The sequence below is a fragment of the Platichthys flesus genome, chromosome 12 (assembly GCF_949316205.1).
Source record: "Platichthys flesus chromosome 12, fPlaFle2.1, whole genome shotgun sequence".
Lineage (NCBI taxonomy): Eukaryota > Metazoa > Chordata > Actinopteri > Pleuronectiformes > Pleuronectidae > Platichthys > Platichthys flesus.
The window spans coordinates 1,957,846-1,971,115 of record NC_084956.1 but is presented as its reverse complement, the minus strand read 5'-3'; the positions used below and the strand labels follow the sequence as shown (position 1 = coordinate 1,971,115).

At 41.0% G+C, this 13,270-nt stretch overlaps 2 protein-coding genes across 2 annotated transcripts; both read left to right on the top strand.

Annotated features, from left to right (window-relative positions):
• The first annotated feature begins 838 nt into the window (after positions 1 to 838).
• Positions 839 to 4,549, top strand: mtx2 (metaxin 2). The gene is made up of 10 exons (XM_062401001.1): positions 839 to 1,068; positions 1,596 to 1,643; positions 1,740 to 1,786; positions 1,981 to 2,053; positions 2,235 to 2,311; positions 2,472 to 2,564; positions 2,658 to 2,696; positions 2,794 to 2,919; positions 3,012 to 3,088; positions 3,716 to 4,549. The coding sequence occupies exons 1-10, from the start codon at positions 1,029 to 1,031 to the stop codon at positions 3,879 to 3,881; spliced, it is 786 nt and encodes a 261-aa protein (XP_062256985.1). The 5' UTR covers positions 839 to 1,028; the 3' UTR covers positions 3,882 to 4,549.
• A 3,845-nt stretch (positions 4,550 to 8,394) lies between these two features.
• Positions 8,395 to 12,979, top strand: LOC133966204 (uncharacterized). Its single transcript, XM_062401007.1, has 4 exons — positions 8,395 to 8,462; positions 9,367 to 9,855; positions 10,125 to 10,128; positions 12,485 to 12,979. The coding sequence occupies exons 2-4, from the start codon at positions 9,383 to 9,385 to the stop codon at positions 12,863 to 12,865; spliced, it is 858 nt and encodes a 285-aa protein (XP_062256991.1). The 5' UTR covers positions 8,395 to 8,462; positions 9,367 to 9,382; the 3' UTR covers positions 12,866 to 12,979.
• Positions 12,980 to 13,270: the final 291 nt, after the last annotated feature.

Below are 13,270 nucleotides of genomic sequence, written 5' to 3'. Positions count from 1 at the left end.
AGAGAGAAAACGACATTTACTAGAGAAGTTCTACTTGGACTTGGGTAAGAATGCTTTGAGATTTTCTCACATAGAGAAAAGAACCAAAAAGTCATTTCAAATGAATCTCAACCTGATCTTCTTTTTAGTAGATTTTGTTATAACGACCATTTCCACCAGAGCTTTATATAAACCCAAGCCAGTTTCTACGTATGACATGTCAGAATCAGAATCAGAATCAGAATTCTTTTTATTGCCTTGTATATTTTCACATACAGGAAATTGCCTTGGTGTAGAGCTAACTTGATAAGAAGTGATGAGGGAAGGAGAAGAGGAAGAAAAGTTATAAAAGTTATTATAGGGATGAGGGGAAAACAGAGGGATGAATGGATGTGGGGATGAATCAGATAAAAGTAAAGTCTGATGATGATAATATTTGCGGTTGCTCCTCAGTAAAGAAAGCGGGTGACACAGGATACGATAATAATTAGACAATTTATTATAAATCACTTGACACACAAGACGAACAAATAATAAATTAACACTAGCATTAATATTCTATTATCTTCTATTATATCTAGAACTTTACTGTAATCTAGTTCTTTATTGTGTATCATTAACTTCGGGAGTATTTACAGTTGTTATTACATTTTTTGTTACATTACATTGAGCTATTTTAATTCTTCGTTTCTGTTTTATTACTTCTCTATATGCACTTGACATTCAGCTGTAATGTAATCATTTGCCAATCCATCTAATCATCCATATATCCATCTATTTATTCATCCATAAATCCATCTATTTATTCATATATTCATCCATCTATCCATCTATTTATCTTTTTATCCATCCATCCCACACGAGGCAGCTGCAGCGCCACAGCCTCGGAACCAACAATCTGCATCACAGTTTCTCCTCGGCACATTAAGGCGGTGGGACCAGTCGTTGACTGCAGGAGCTGCACTTGTCCTCAAACTTCCTGCGCTGAGCTGTGACACCCGCTGAGTTTAGAACCTTTCTTCTGACTCGAGGACTCTTCCGGCAGCGTCATGTCTCTGGCGGCGGAAGCCTTCGTGTCGCAGATGGCAGGTAAGTCACCTTTTGTTTAGCATAGCCGCCATTAGCCTCCTAGCTAGCCATGCTAACGTTCGTCCTACACGTCAAACCGGGGAACAAGCGGCTGTTTCCGCACAAACTCTGCTCTTTAACGATTCAGATTTAAAACACAAACCTGCTCAGGAGCTCGAACATCATCACAGCGAGTCAGAAGCACGAGTCAATCCAAAGAAACCATCTTATTTTAATTTATAATCAGCTCCTGACACGAGCTGCTCCTCGGCTGCAGCAGAAATAAATAAACAGCCATCTTGGATCTTTACTCACCTGTCACCTGACGTCACGGTACCTGCAACACGTCACTGTGACGTCAGGTGACGTGATGATTAATTGTATCTGATTTAACCTGGCATCGAACCTGTGAATGTTGAATGTTGTGTTGTTGCCGTTATGCCAAATCCCATTTAAATCAATTATAGTTGTGTTGCACTGTGAAATGAGCTGAATGTCAGTTGTTAAAACCCTAAATGTGTGTGTTTGTGTTTGTTTGTGTTGGACAGCTGCTGAGCCGTGGCCTGAGAGTGCGACCTTGTACCAGCCGCTGAAGGGTAAATCCACTCTGAGCTGAGACTCACACACAGAATGAACGATCTCTGTTGAAGTAGATGTTAACATTGTGTTTCTGTTGTGTGTCTGTTTCACAGAGGATCAGATTCTGCTGTCGGACTGCGCCTCGTCTCTCGCTGTGCAGGTGAACATCAGTCCCCACTGTCTCCTCTGTGTGTTGACTCTGTATCGTGATATGAACCCAGACGACTCCGTGACGCGGAGATCGATCTGCAGAATGAATTAAAAACCCATCAGTCATTTCCCTGATCTCCTATTTGTAATGGTTTATTATTCCTCTGCTAAATGACGTCCCCCTGTTTGTCTCTGAGTGTGCAGGCCTACCTCAGGATGTGTGGTTTACCTGTGCAGGTGGTTTGCAGAGCGAATGCTGAATACATGTCTCCGTCTGGTGAGTGCACGTGCTGCTGCCGAGGCTCAGTCTCTCTGGTGTCGGCCATTCCACCGAGAAATTAAAGCTGTTATCGATAAACTGATCGAAACGTGGACTCAAAGACTAAGATATTAACTTTCTTTACTCTTCTCTCCCTATCTGTGTGTGTCTGTGTGTGTTTTAATGTGTGTCTCTGCAGGTAAGATCCCTTTTATTCACGTAGGAAACCAGGTGGTGTCAGAACTCGGGCCAATAGTACAATTCACCAAAGCAAAGGTGAGTAACACAAAACTCACCTGCTTACTGTCTGCTGGTTGTTCAGAGATGTATTCTGTGGGATCATCACACATTCTATGAATCCACTCGTCGTCTGTTTGTGTCGAGGATTCACTCGGTTGTGTAGAGAACTCATATTCAGTGTGTGTCTGGTTTTCAGGGTCATTCTCTGAGCGACGGCCTGGATGACGTTCAACGAGCTGAAATGAAAGCGTACATGGAGCTGGTCAACAACATGCTGCTTACTGCTGAGGTACACACATGCACACACACACACAATGACAGTTACACACAATATCCCTGGATATTGTCAACCAATCACTGAAGTCTCTTCTCCTCTCTACAGCTGTTCATCCAGTGGTGTGATGATGCCACAGCAGCTGAGGTGTGAACAGTTTTCTTGACTCTCTCCTTTCATTAGTTATTCAGATAATGAATATAGACTCTTCATCAGCGTGTGTGTGTGTGTCTGTTTTGTGTAGATTTCTCGTCCTCGATACAGCAGTCCGTACTCATGGCCGCTGAGTAACGTCCTGGCCTATCACAAGCAGTGGGAGGTTAAGAGGAAGATGAACGCCATCGGCTGGGGAGGGAAAACGCTGGCGCAGGTGAGCGGCCGCCGGGGAATCCACGTTTCCTCAGATGCTTCTGATTCAGATACAAAAATATAAAAACCTTTTCCTCTGCTCGTGTGTTTCAGGTTTATGAAGATGTCAGTCAGTGCTGCCAGGCACTTTCTCAGAGGCTGGGAACACAACCGTTCTTCTTTAATAAACAGTACGTATCCGTGTGTGTCTGTGTGAGAGAGAGAGAGTGTGTGTGTCTGTGTGAGAGAGTGTGTGTGTCTGTGTGAGAGAGTGTGTGAGCTCTGACTGCACAGTCCCACTCACTGGAGCTGCTGCTGTAACAAATCCACCAAACTCTGTTTAGAATTCTTCATGTTTTTTAAAGTTTCCGGCTGAAAATTGGAGATTAACAGGTTTTTAATGACTCAGCCAGTTCCACAGGAGATCCCATCAACTCACCTCAGTTACATAGATCAGACATTCAGGGTGAGAAGTGGGAAAGAAGGAGGAAACTCTCCACATATTCTAAGTCAGTGAAACTTCAAACTCAGTTGGAAACTGTTGCTGTTTAAACCTGAAAAAGTTTCTCAGGGTAACTTTAAACTAGTTATGACAACTACAGCAGAAATGTGTGAAGCACTGTTGGTTTATTGTCTTCTGGGTTTTCATCTGAAGCTGAGTGAAAGAACAGTAGTGATACATCCCTGTAAATAAAGACTATTATGCTGGGTATTAATGGCAGGTGGTGCATGATCACATTATTGACCTAATCTTTAAGTTGAACCAGTTTTAGCAGTAACACTTACTGTGTGTTTGTGTGTGTGTGTGTGTGTTTCAGGCCCACAGAGCTGGACGCCTTGGTGTTCGGTCACCTGTTCACGATACTGACGACCCGACTGACCAGCACCGAGCTGGCCGAGCGGATCAAGGGCTACGGCAACCTGCTGTCGTTCTGCAGACGCATCGAACAGAGCTACTTCGAAGACAAAGACAAGAGCTCCTGAGGACAACGTCTCCTCCTCTTGTGCATTCTCGTCTACTTGTCTCTCATTCCCTCTCTGTAGCACTGAGAAACTAAAAAAAACCATATTATTCACGTCTTACAGGAGCATGTCCCCTCTTGATTCATCCCTTTTAATGTTCCTGCTTGTACACTGATGCTGGTCCCAGTTCAGAGGAGTCAGTCCACTAAGGATTTATCTCTCAATAACTCCAGCACCAAACGACCCAGAAGTCATGGTAAAGATCGTGTGTAGGGAATAAAAATATTGATGACAATGAACTCTTTAGACTAAAGGCCAGTGTTAGAACGTCTCACACTTCACTACAGCAGGCGGATACGCCTCGAACCTTATTTATTTATACTTTGCTTTCCCATCTTTTCCACTCAGTTCTATAAAAATAGTTTTCTTAAATTCCCGCAGACTCAGAGGTTGTGTTTGGATTTGACAACTGTGACACGGTCGGCGGGATTCCACATTTTCCTCAGAGACTTAAGAAGCTTGTAAGAAACAGTCTGGACATAAATTAAAAATATACTTGTTTCATTTCTCCTGTACAAAAAAAGAAAACACACGTGAACATAAGGATGAAGAGGATGTGATTTACTTCTTAGTTTTTCAACTTTTGTGTGAATGGAAAGTGCCTCCAAATTAAAAGTCATTCAACTCAACACATTGTTTTTTTTATTCAATGCTCAGATAATGATTTAAAACAAATGTTCAACGTGACCACTTCATTAGGAACCACTGTTTATATCCAGTTTAACACAAATACAGCAGCAAACTACATCACGTTTGGATTTTGGTGAGAGTAACACAACTTGAATCTTTGAGAAAACCACTTGAACTCTATTTTTAGGGGCTTGATAACATCTGTTTGTGTTTCTGTGTGTGTGTGTCTTCATCGGTCTCAAGCTCAACGTTAATGTCTGATCACCTCCGATTGCCCTCCCGTTGACCAGTGTGTGTGTGTCTGTGTGTGCGTGTGTGTGTAGTAGACGGAGCAGGTCCCAGGTTTTACGAGGTCAGAGTTCGACCTCTGAACTTCCAGGACCATGTGACACGGTGACTGATGATTTGCTCTGACCAGACACGGCAGCAGTTAAGAGGTCACGAGCCAGACAGAGAGAAATAAACAGACGGACAAGTGGTCGACCGCAGTCGTTAGTGAAGCATCATCACGAGGCCGGAAGCCTCAGGAAGCCTGAAACTCTCAGAGCTCCACTTCGTGAAGATTCCTCATATGCTGTCATTTGGGGAAATTGTCAAGGCAGCTTTTGTATTTTAATTCTACACAATCGCAGAGTGAGGATTTAATTCTGAGGCCTCAGTGTTCAACAAATGCAGACACACAAATGTCTTCATCCACACCCACATCATTCTACTGTCTTTATATTAAGGCCTATACCAACACTGGAGGTTGCCCATATTGTGCAGAGATAGAAACCAGCTCAGCAGCCTTGTGTGTAGCATTGACATAAGTCGTTGTTTGTAATCAACATGAGTAGGAATAATACAAACTGTCTTTAGAGGAGCAGTTGCAAAAACCAAGTTAAACATGAAATCAAATCGTTTGTATTCATATTTTTCACATTGAAAAACCCTTTGGAGCAATAGACACAAGTCTGAACAAGTTGTTGCAGTGATATTGAAATTATAAAAATACTTTGCAAAGATAGAATCAGGAGATTTAAAAAACATTATTCATCAATGTTGTGTGAGTTCAGTCCAGAACAAAACACACTTAAAACATCTGTGTAGTTTCCTCTGAGCATTGTAATTACTAACCTGTTCCAGGAGGGGGCAGCACTAAGACAGACGTGATGTCATGATCAAGGACAAAAGTCATTTGGTTATATTTAAAATCAAATTGAAAGTTGATAGTTTTCATATTTTATAATGTATTTCTGAATTGATTTGAAGCTTTGGGGGAAATTGAGACAATGATAGTAAATTATTCTCATTCAGAGAAGTAACTGCTATTTTTAATACGACGATCTTCTTCAGGAGGTTTCTGTGGTTTTGTGTATAAAAAAAAGATAACAAATAAGCAAACAAACACACACACACACACACACACACACACACACACACACACACACACACACACACACACATTAATACATCTGATGTACAGAAAGTGGGATAAATGTGTAGTTTCCTCTCAGTCTTGTAACTCCACAGCTCTTCCAGCAGGGGGCAGCACGAGGATAGTAAACTGCTAAAGAATCCTGAAGGTTCATGATTATGGAAACTTTTCCTTTTCAGAGCTTCTGAAGCTTCTGAAAAGGAAAAGGGACAATTATAACAAATACGTTAAGACACAGTTTTTCTTGTGGATGTTTCTCTGCTTCACATAAATAGTAAAATTAGCAAACCGACTCAAAATGTCCTAAAGTAGATAAAAAGATGGGTGAGATGGTTTATTATAAAATATTAAATCAATATATTATTGTTGCGATGCAAAGAAAAGTGGGAGAAATAACCAATAACTCAACCCATGTCCGAAATAACGATTTAAATCAACTACTATCATTGAAAATGTACTCAAATTTTGAGCATTGCAATAACAGACCTCTTCCAAGAGGGGGAAGCACGAGGATAGAAATGAATCCCGACCATGGGGTAAAAATGATAGATGTATTAAAAAGTAACAAATTCAATGTGCATGTACAGAAAAAAATTTGTATGAATTAGTTTTCAGTTTTGGGCAAATTCCCTCCATCAGTGATTCAGTCAATGATGAGATTATATTTTTTAGTTCACTGTTTTCACACAAACAAATAATAACAAAAAAGGATTTAATAATAGTAAAGTAGTTCCCCCTGACAGTGGAGCTCTGCAGCACTGACCTGTGTGTCACACAGCTGGATGCTCGGGTTTCACTCGGTTTCTCGAAGCCGGGTCGTGATGCAACAAAATGAAAAAGAAAATAACATTTAGGATTTTCACTGGGTGGAGCCGCAGAGTCTAAATCCACCCAAGATAATTATTTCACTTCTTCTCTCAGTTACTGAACGTGATGATACGTGAAACCTCCCGGCACAAAGAGGGGTTTAATTTACTCAGGTCGACATCACTGCACGTTTTACATTTAATAGATTCCTGTGCACAAAGGGATTAAATTAGATCACATGTTTAAAGACAAAATATTCTGCCCACAAAGGTAATTCGGAGGCGGAGTCCCCAAAGTGGTGTGGAGACGTTTTTCACGTCATCAAATAACTAATTAAAACCAAACTTACCTAAAACCTTAAATACTTGAACTTAAATCAGTGTGATACATGAAAATAACATAACCATCTTTGATAAGTTATCTAACGAGAACTTGACTTTTGAGTCAACATGTCAGGAGGCCGGGTTTATGACCTAAACTGCAGCTGGCCACTAGGGGGCGTAAAGAAGCCGCACTTCCCATAAACCACTGCAAACCTTGGTGTAGAGATTTTCACCATTTTGGCAAATTTTCCTCATCTCTAAAAAACCACAGCAGTTTAGAAATAGAAATCCCAGTTGCTGAGCGTGAGCTAACGCTGAACCAACCAATCAGTTGTGGTAGAAAATGTCCACGGTAACAGCAGCTCCACCAATCACAGATCTATCTCCATTACACTTGAGGATTGGGGGTAGTGTAGTTCTTCCCCTTGACGTTGTGAATATAAAACACACTTGTGACTTCTACGAGATCATGTGACACTGTTTCACCATTTCGTAGGTTGTGGGCCTTCTACCTCGGATGGTAAAAATATTATTATTGTTGTTAAAGTCAACACTGGTGAATTTGTTTGAGGATTCTCTGAGAGTGAGAGGACTTGTTTGTTTTCTCCAGCACATGGTTCATGTTGACTTGTCATGAAATGTGAGTGGAGCAGATCTGGGTGTTTCTGCAGGAGCGTCATGGCACCGCGCCCTGGATGGGGGGGGGGGGGGGGGGTATCGCTCAGCCTGGATGAAATTAAGTTTTCTAGGGTGGGATGATTTTTGTCCTATAAAATTTAATTCTCACAAAATTGTCTCACACACACACACACACACACACACACACACACTGAAGATAAGGAGGATCCGAAGATTCCGTTTGAAACATGTATAAAGTTAATCTCATGATGGGGCAATCAGAAATTTGGGGTGACCCCGTATTCACATTTAAATTTTTTTCAAAGATGTAAAGAATGCATCCAAATAGGAAATTCAATTAAGCTGTTGTGTAATATTAATAATGATTATTATTATTATTTAATTATTATTTTATACACGAGCAACGCACAGACTAGAAGCACAGAACTTTTTTATGCCTGCACTGAATCTCACATGCAGATGATAAGTTCCATTTAAACACTGAAGATTTATTTTAATGACACATGAGCCATCCATTTAAAATATGTAACAAAGTAAGTTCAACTCTCCAGGATGTTCCCCACACCTTCTTTTTGTTGGGAACCAGCTGGACCCGACATCCTGCTGCGTCATAATCTCTAAAAATCTGAAAGTAAACGAAAGTGAAACTCGAAGTGAACGTTTATAAAGGCCGCTCCCTAAAAGTTTTCAGAAGGACTCACACACTGTTCACTGTCACACACTCAGGTACGTGAACACTCACTTTGTTTCTCTTACAAATCTGGTTTTACTATAAATATGTCGGGAAGGAGTGAAGGATATCTGCATTATCCCCGAGGGGCCATTTGTTTTACAGCCAGCGGTAAAAGATGAAGATCTTCTTCTGAAACATTCAGTGGAAGAAACAGATTCATGTGTTCAGGCCTAAATCTGCAAAAATATCTGAGCTCTGTAAAAACCATGGACCTGTTTTATTAGGTTTGATTTAACGTTTATCATTTTAAATCATGAGAAACAACTTTTTAATTAAGTCAGGGCTGGAAAAACTCTTTTATATTCACAGAAGAAGAAGAAGTGAGCTTTAGTTGATCACTGTGGAAACATCAGCAGCAGTTAAAGTCTGTCTGCTTCAGTATCATCCAGTGCTCATGTTGATCAGCTTGGTTTGAAAGATATAAAAACCAATTGATTGACCGACATGATTGACAGCTGAGACCGACTCCTGATTGATCGAGTGCCTGTGTGACACTGTTTTACACAAGATGGCCGCGTGGACCATCTTTTTCTACCTCATGTTTCACATCAGCACTTCCTGTTTTCAGCCCTTAACTTAAAGAGGCCTCATGAAAACTTCCTGGTGATCTGGTGACACCTGCTGGTTGAAGGAAACAGAGTTTGAGAGGCAGCAGAACAGATGATTTTAGTTTGAATGAAGAAGCTGTCATTTGATTTTATGTTGGAGGGGGGGGGGGGGGGGGGGTCACCACACACAGATATTGAACACTGTCATCACTGGGTTAGGTGATAGTGACGGACCAGTACACGTTGTGATATGTCGTCAAATCATTTTTTTATTTTCTGGCTTTAATCCTGTGAAATAATAATTATAATATTATGATAATAATTATAATAATACCATTAATCTCTGCAGAACGACTGACACCAACATGTATTGGGCTGAAGACGACTTCGATCCGCCTCCTGGCACCTTTCGGCTCGACCTCTCTCAGCCGGTCAATGGTCAAACCTACGTCATGTACCACGGGACCACCAAGGCGTGCGCCACAGCCATCCAGAAGTCGGGTTTCCGACAGTCCTCGGGGGGGATGCTCGGCCGTGGTGTCTACCTCAGCAGAGACCTGAAGAAAGCTAGCCGTTATCCCCTTGATTGCGATGAGTGTGACAGGGTCGTCATTAAGGTCCTGGTACAGGTTGGAAAAGTGATCGCCATCAATCACCAGAATCACCAGCTTCAGAAGACCTGGCACGACCACGGGTATGACACCGCCTGGGTGCCCCCCCACTGTGGGATGGTGAAGAGTGGCCTGGAGGAGGATTGTGTCTGGGATCCGGCTCGAATCCAGATCCTTCAAATCATCAAACCGACTAGAACACCTAAGCACAGCCAGATGTCACCAGAGTATTTTTAGCTTATTTTATATATTGGAATACAAATATTTTCCTACAATTATCAAATCTGCTAAATAAACCTGAGAAGCTGTTTGTTGAAAACCAAGTGTCCTGTTCATTTCATCTCTGAAACTCCGTAGATCATGTTTTTATTTTGTCCAGACGAGGTCGAACTGGAGCAGAATCCAGAAACGCTCCAACACATAAACCTCCAGAAATCATGATGCGTCACGTTTGGACTTTGGGTTAAAATAAAAACACAAGATATGATGATGTTAGTGATGTTAAAGAGGTTCTTGTTTCATTATGCTAAGCTAACAGATGACGGACAGCAGCTTTATATTTACAAGTAGACTCCAGAGAGTGATGCCAATGTGCAGCATGAAACCTGCATTCTCAGTCTGACCAGCAGAGGGCAACACAAAAAAGTCGGTTTTCTAAGGTTTCATATCAACTGGGTTTGATTTAAAAAATACTGATTAATTATTCACATTTCTGATTCAGAGGGTGGAGAAATAACATGAAGAGCAGGTAAAAGAAGTTCACAGCAAAACCAGTCAGAGCGAAAGTAAAACAGCAGGAAAGACAAATAAAGATTAGTAACATTGGCATGAGTGACACACACACACACACACACACACACACACACACACACACACACAAACACACACACACACACACACACTCACACAGACACAAACCCACACTGAAGATAAGGTGAGTTTCCGTTTGAAACATGTATAAAGATGAGTAAATCTCTTTCATATGAAGATGTTGTCCCTCACAGATGTTTGAAGTCACATGTGGTTGTTGACAGGAAGTGAAATGTTCCAACTGAGGTAATTAGATACGATTAAAAAACACTTTTTCAGTGATAGAAAAGCTCAGAGAGAAACGGAGACAGAAACATTCACCTTGACTGCTCTAACCCTAACCCTATTATTTAATTATTATTTTATACACGAGCCACGCACAGACTAGCAGCACAGAACTTTTTAACGCCTGCACTGAATCTCACATGCAGATGAGTTCCATTTTAACACTGAAGATTTTTTTTAATGACACAGGATTCATCCATTTAAAATATGTAACAAAACGTGTTCAGCTCTCCAGGATGTTCCCCACGCCTTCTTTTTTTGTTGGGAACCAGCTGGACCCGACATCCTGCTGCGTCATAATCTCTAAATATCTGAAAGTAAACGAAAGCGAAACTCGAAGTGAACGTTTATAAGGGCCACTCCCTAAAAGTTTTCAAAAGGACTCACACACTGTTCACTGTCGCACACTAAGGTATGTGAACACTCACTTTGTTTCTCCTACAAATCTGGTTTTACTATAAATATCTCATGAAGGAGTGAAGGATATCTGCATTATCCCCGAGGGGCCATTTGTTTTACAGCCAGCGGTTAAAGATGAAGATCTTCATCTGTGTTTGTCTGATGGAAAGTTTGTTCTGAAACATTCAGTGGAAGAAACGGATTCATGTGTTCAGGCCTAAATCTGCAAAAATATCTGAGCTCTGTAAAAACCATGGACCTGTTTTATTAGGCTTGATTTAACGTTTATCATTTTAAATCATGAGAAACAACTTTTTAATTAAGTCAGGGCTGGAGAACTCTTTTATATGCACAGAAGAAGAAGAAGTGAGCTTTAGTTGATCACTGTGGAAACATCAGCAGCAGTTAAAGTCTGTCTGCTTCAGTATCATCCAGTGCTCATGTTTCTGATCAGCTTGGTTTGAAAGATATAAAACCAGATTGATTGACAGACATGATTGACAGCTGAGACCGACTCCTGATTGATTGAGTGCCTGTTTGACACTGTTTTACACCAGATGGCCGCATGGACCAGAATCAGAATCAGAATCAGAATCAGAATCAGAAGTATTTTATTGCCAAGTAGGTTTACACCTACAAGGAATTTGCTCTGGTTATTGGTGCATACAATGAACATAGAAACATAAAACGCAATAAATACAACATACATAGGAAAAGCAATAAAAAAAATTAAAAAAAACAGTATATATTTACTCACTGTTTACGGCTTATTTACTCAATTTTTTCCAATATTTATTCAAAGTAGCATTTATTTTGACGTAAACATTTCTGAATAAAAATATATGAAAGATAAAAGATATAATAAGTGAAGTAAAAAGTGAAATGCAAATGCCAAATGCAAAACAGTAAACAGTGTCCATCTTTATTTACCTAATGTTTCACATGAGCACTTCCTGTTTTCAGCTCTAAACTTAAAGAGGCTTCATCGAAACTTCCTGATGATCTGGTGACACCAGCTGGTTGAAGGAAACAGAGTTTGAGAGGCAGCAGAACAGATGATTTTAGTTTGAAGGAAGAAGCTGTCATTATTTTTTTTTTGGGGGGGGGGGGGGTCACCAGACACAGATATTGAACACTGTCATCACTGGGTTAGGTGATAGTGACGGACCAGTACACGTTGTGATATGTCGTCAAATCATTTTTTTATTTTCTGGCTTCAATCATGTGAAATAATAATTATAATATTATCATAATAATTATAATAATACCATTAATCTCTGCAGAACGACTGACACCAACATGTATTGGGCTGAAGACGACTTCGATCCGCCCCCTGGCACCTTTCGGCTCGGACTCTCTCAGCCGGTCAATGAGCGAACCTACGTCATGTACCACGGGACCACCAAGGCGTGTGCCACAGCCATCCAGATGTACGGTTTCCGACAGTCCTCGGGGGGGATGCTCGGCCGCGGTGTCTACCTCAGCAGAGACCTGAAGAAAGCTAGCCGTTATCCCATTGATCACCCTGAGTACGACAGAGCTGTCATTAAGGTCAAGGTACGGGTTGGAAAAGTGATCGCCATCAATCGCCAGAATCACCCGCTTCGGGAGACCTGGCACAACCACGGGTATGACACCGCCTGGGTGCCCCCCCACTGTGGGATGGTGAAGAGTGGCCTGGAGGAGGATTGTGTCTGGGATCCGGCTCGAATCCAGATCCTTCAAATCATCAAACCGACTTGAACATCTGAGCAGAGCTAGATGTTAGCAGTTTATTTTTAGCTTATTTTATATATTGGATAAAAAATATTTTCATACAATTATCAAATCTGCTAAATAAACCTGAGAAGTTGAAAACCAAGTGTCCTGTTCATTTCATCTCTGAAAGTTTCTGTAGATAATGTTTTTATTTTGTCCAGACGAGGTCGAACTGGAGCAGAATCCAGAAACGCTCCAATGTGTTCCTGAAACCTGCATTCTCAGTCTGACCAGCAGAGGGCAACACAAATATGTCGGTTTCTAAGAGGTCTACTAGGTTTCATATCAACTGATTTTGATTGAAAGAATACTGATTAATTGTTCACATTTCGGATTTCTCTAGAAATAGAAGGCACTTTAGTTCTCACCAGCTTTATGAGTACTTCTCCT

Excerpts from the sequence above, each read along its gene's own strand:
- LOC133966204 (XM_062401007.1), top strand. The coding sequence starts at position 9,383 with ATGTATTGGGCTGAAGACGACTTCGATCCGCCTCCTGGCACCTTTCGG.
- mtx2 (XM_062401001.1), top strand. The coding sequence starts at position 1,029 with ATGTCTCTGGCGGCGGAAGCCTTCGTGTCGCAGATGGCAG. Across the intron at positions 1,787-1,980 it reads CCTCGTCTCTCGCTGTGCAG|GCCTACCTCAGGATGTGTGG; the intron begins GTGAACATCAGT and ends CTGAGTGTGCAG. Across the intron at positions 2,312-2,471 it reads TACAATTCACCAAAGCAAAG|GGTCATTCTCTGAGCGACGG; the intron begins GTGAGTAACACA and ends TCTGGTTTTCAG.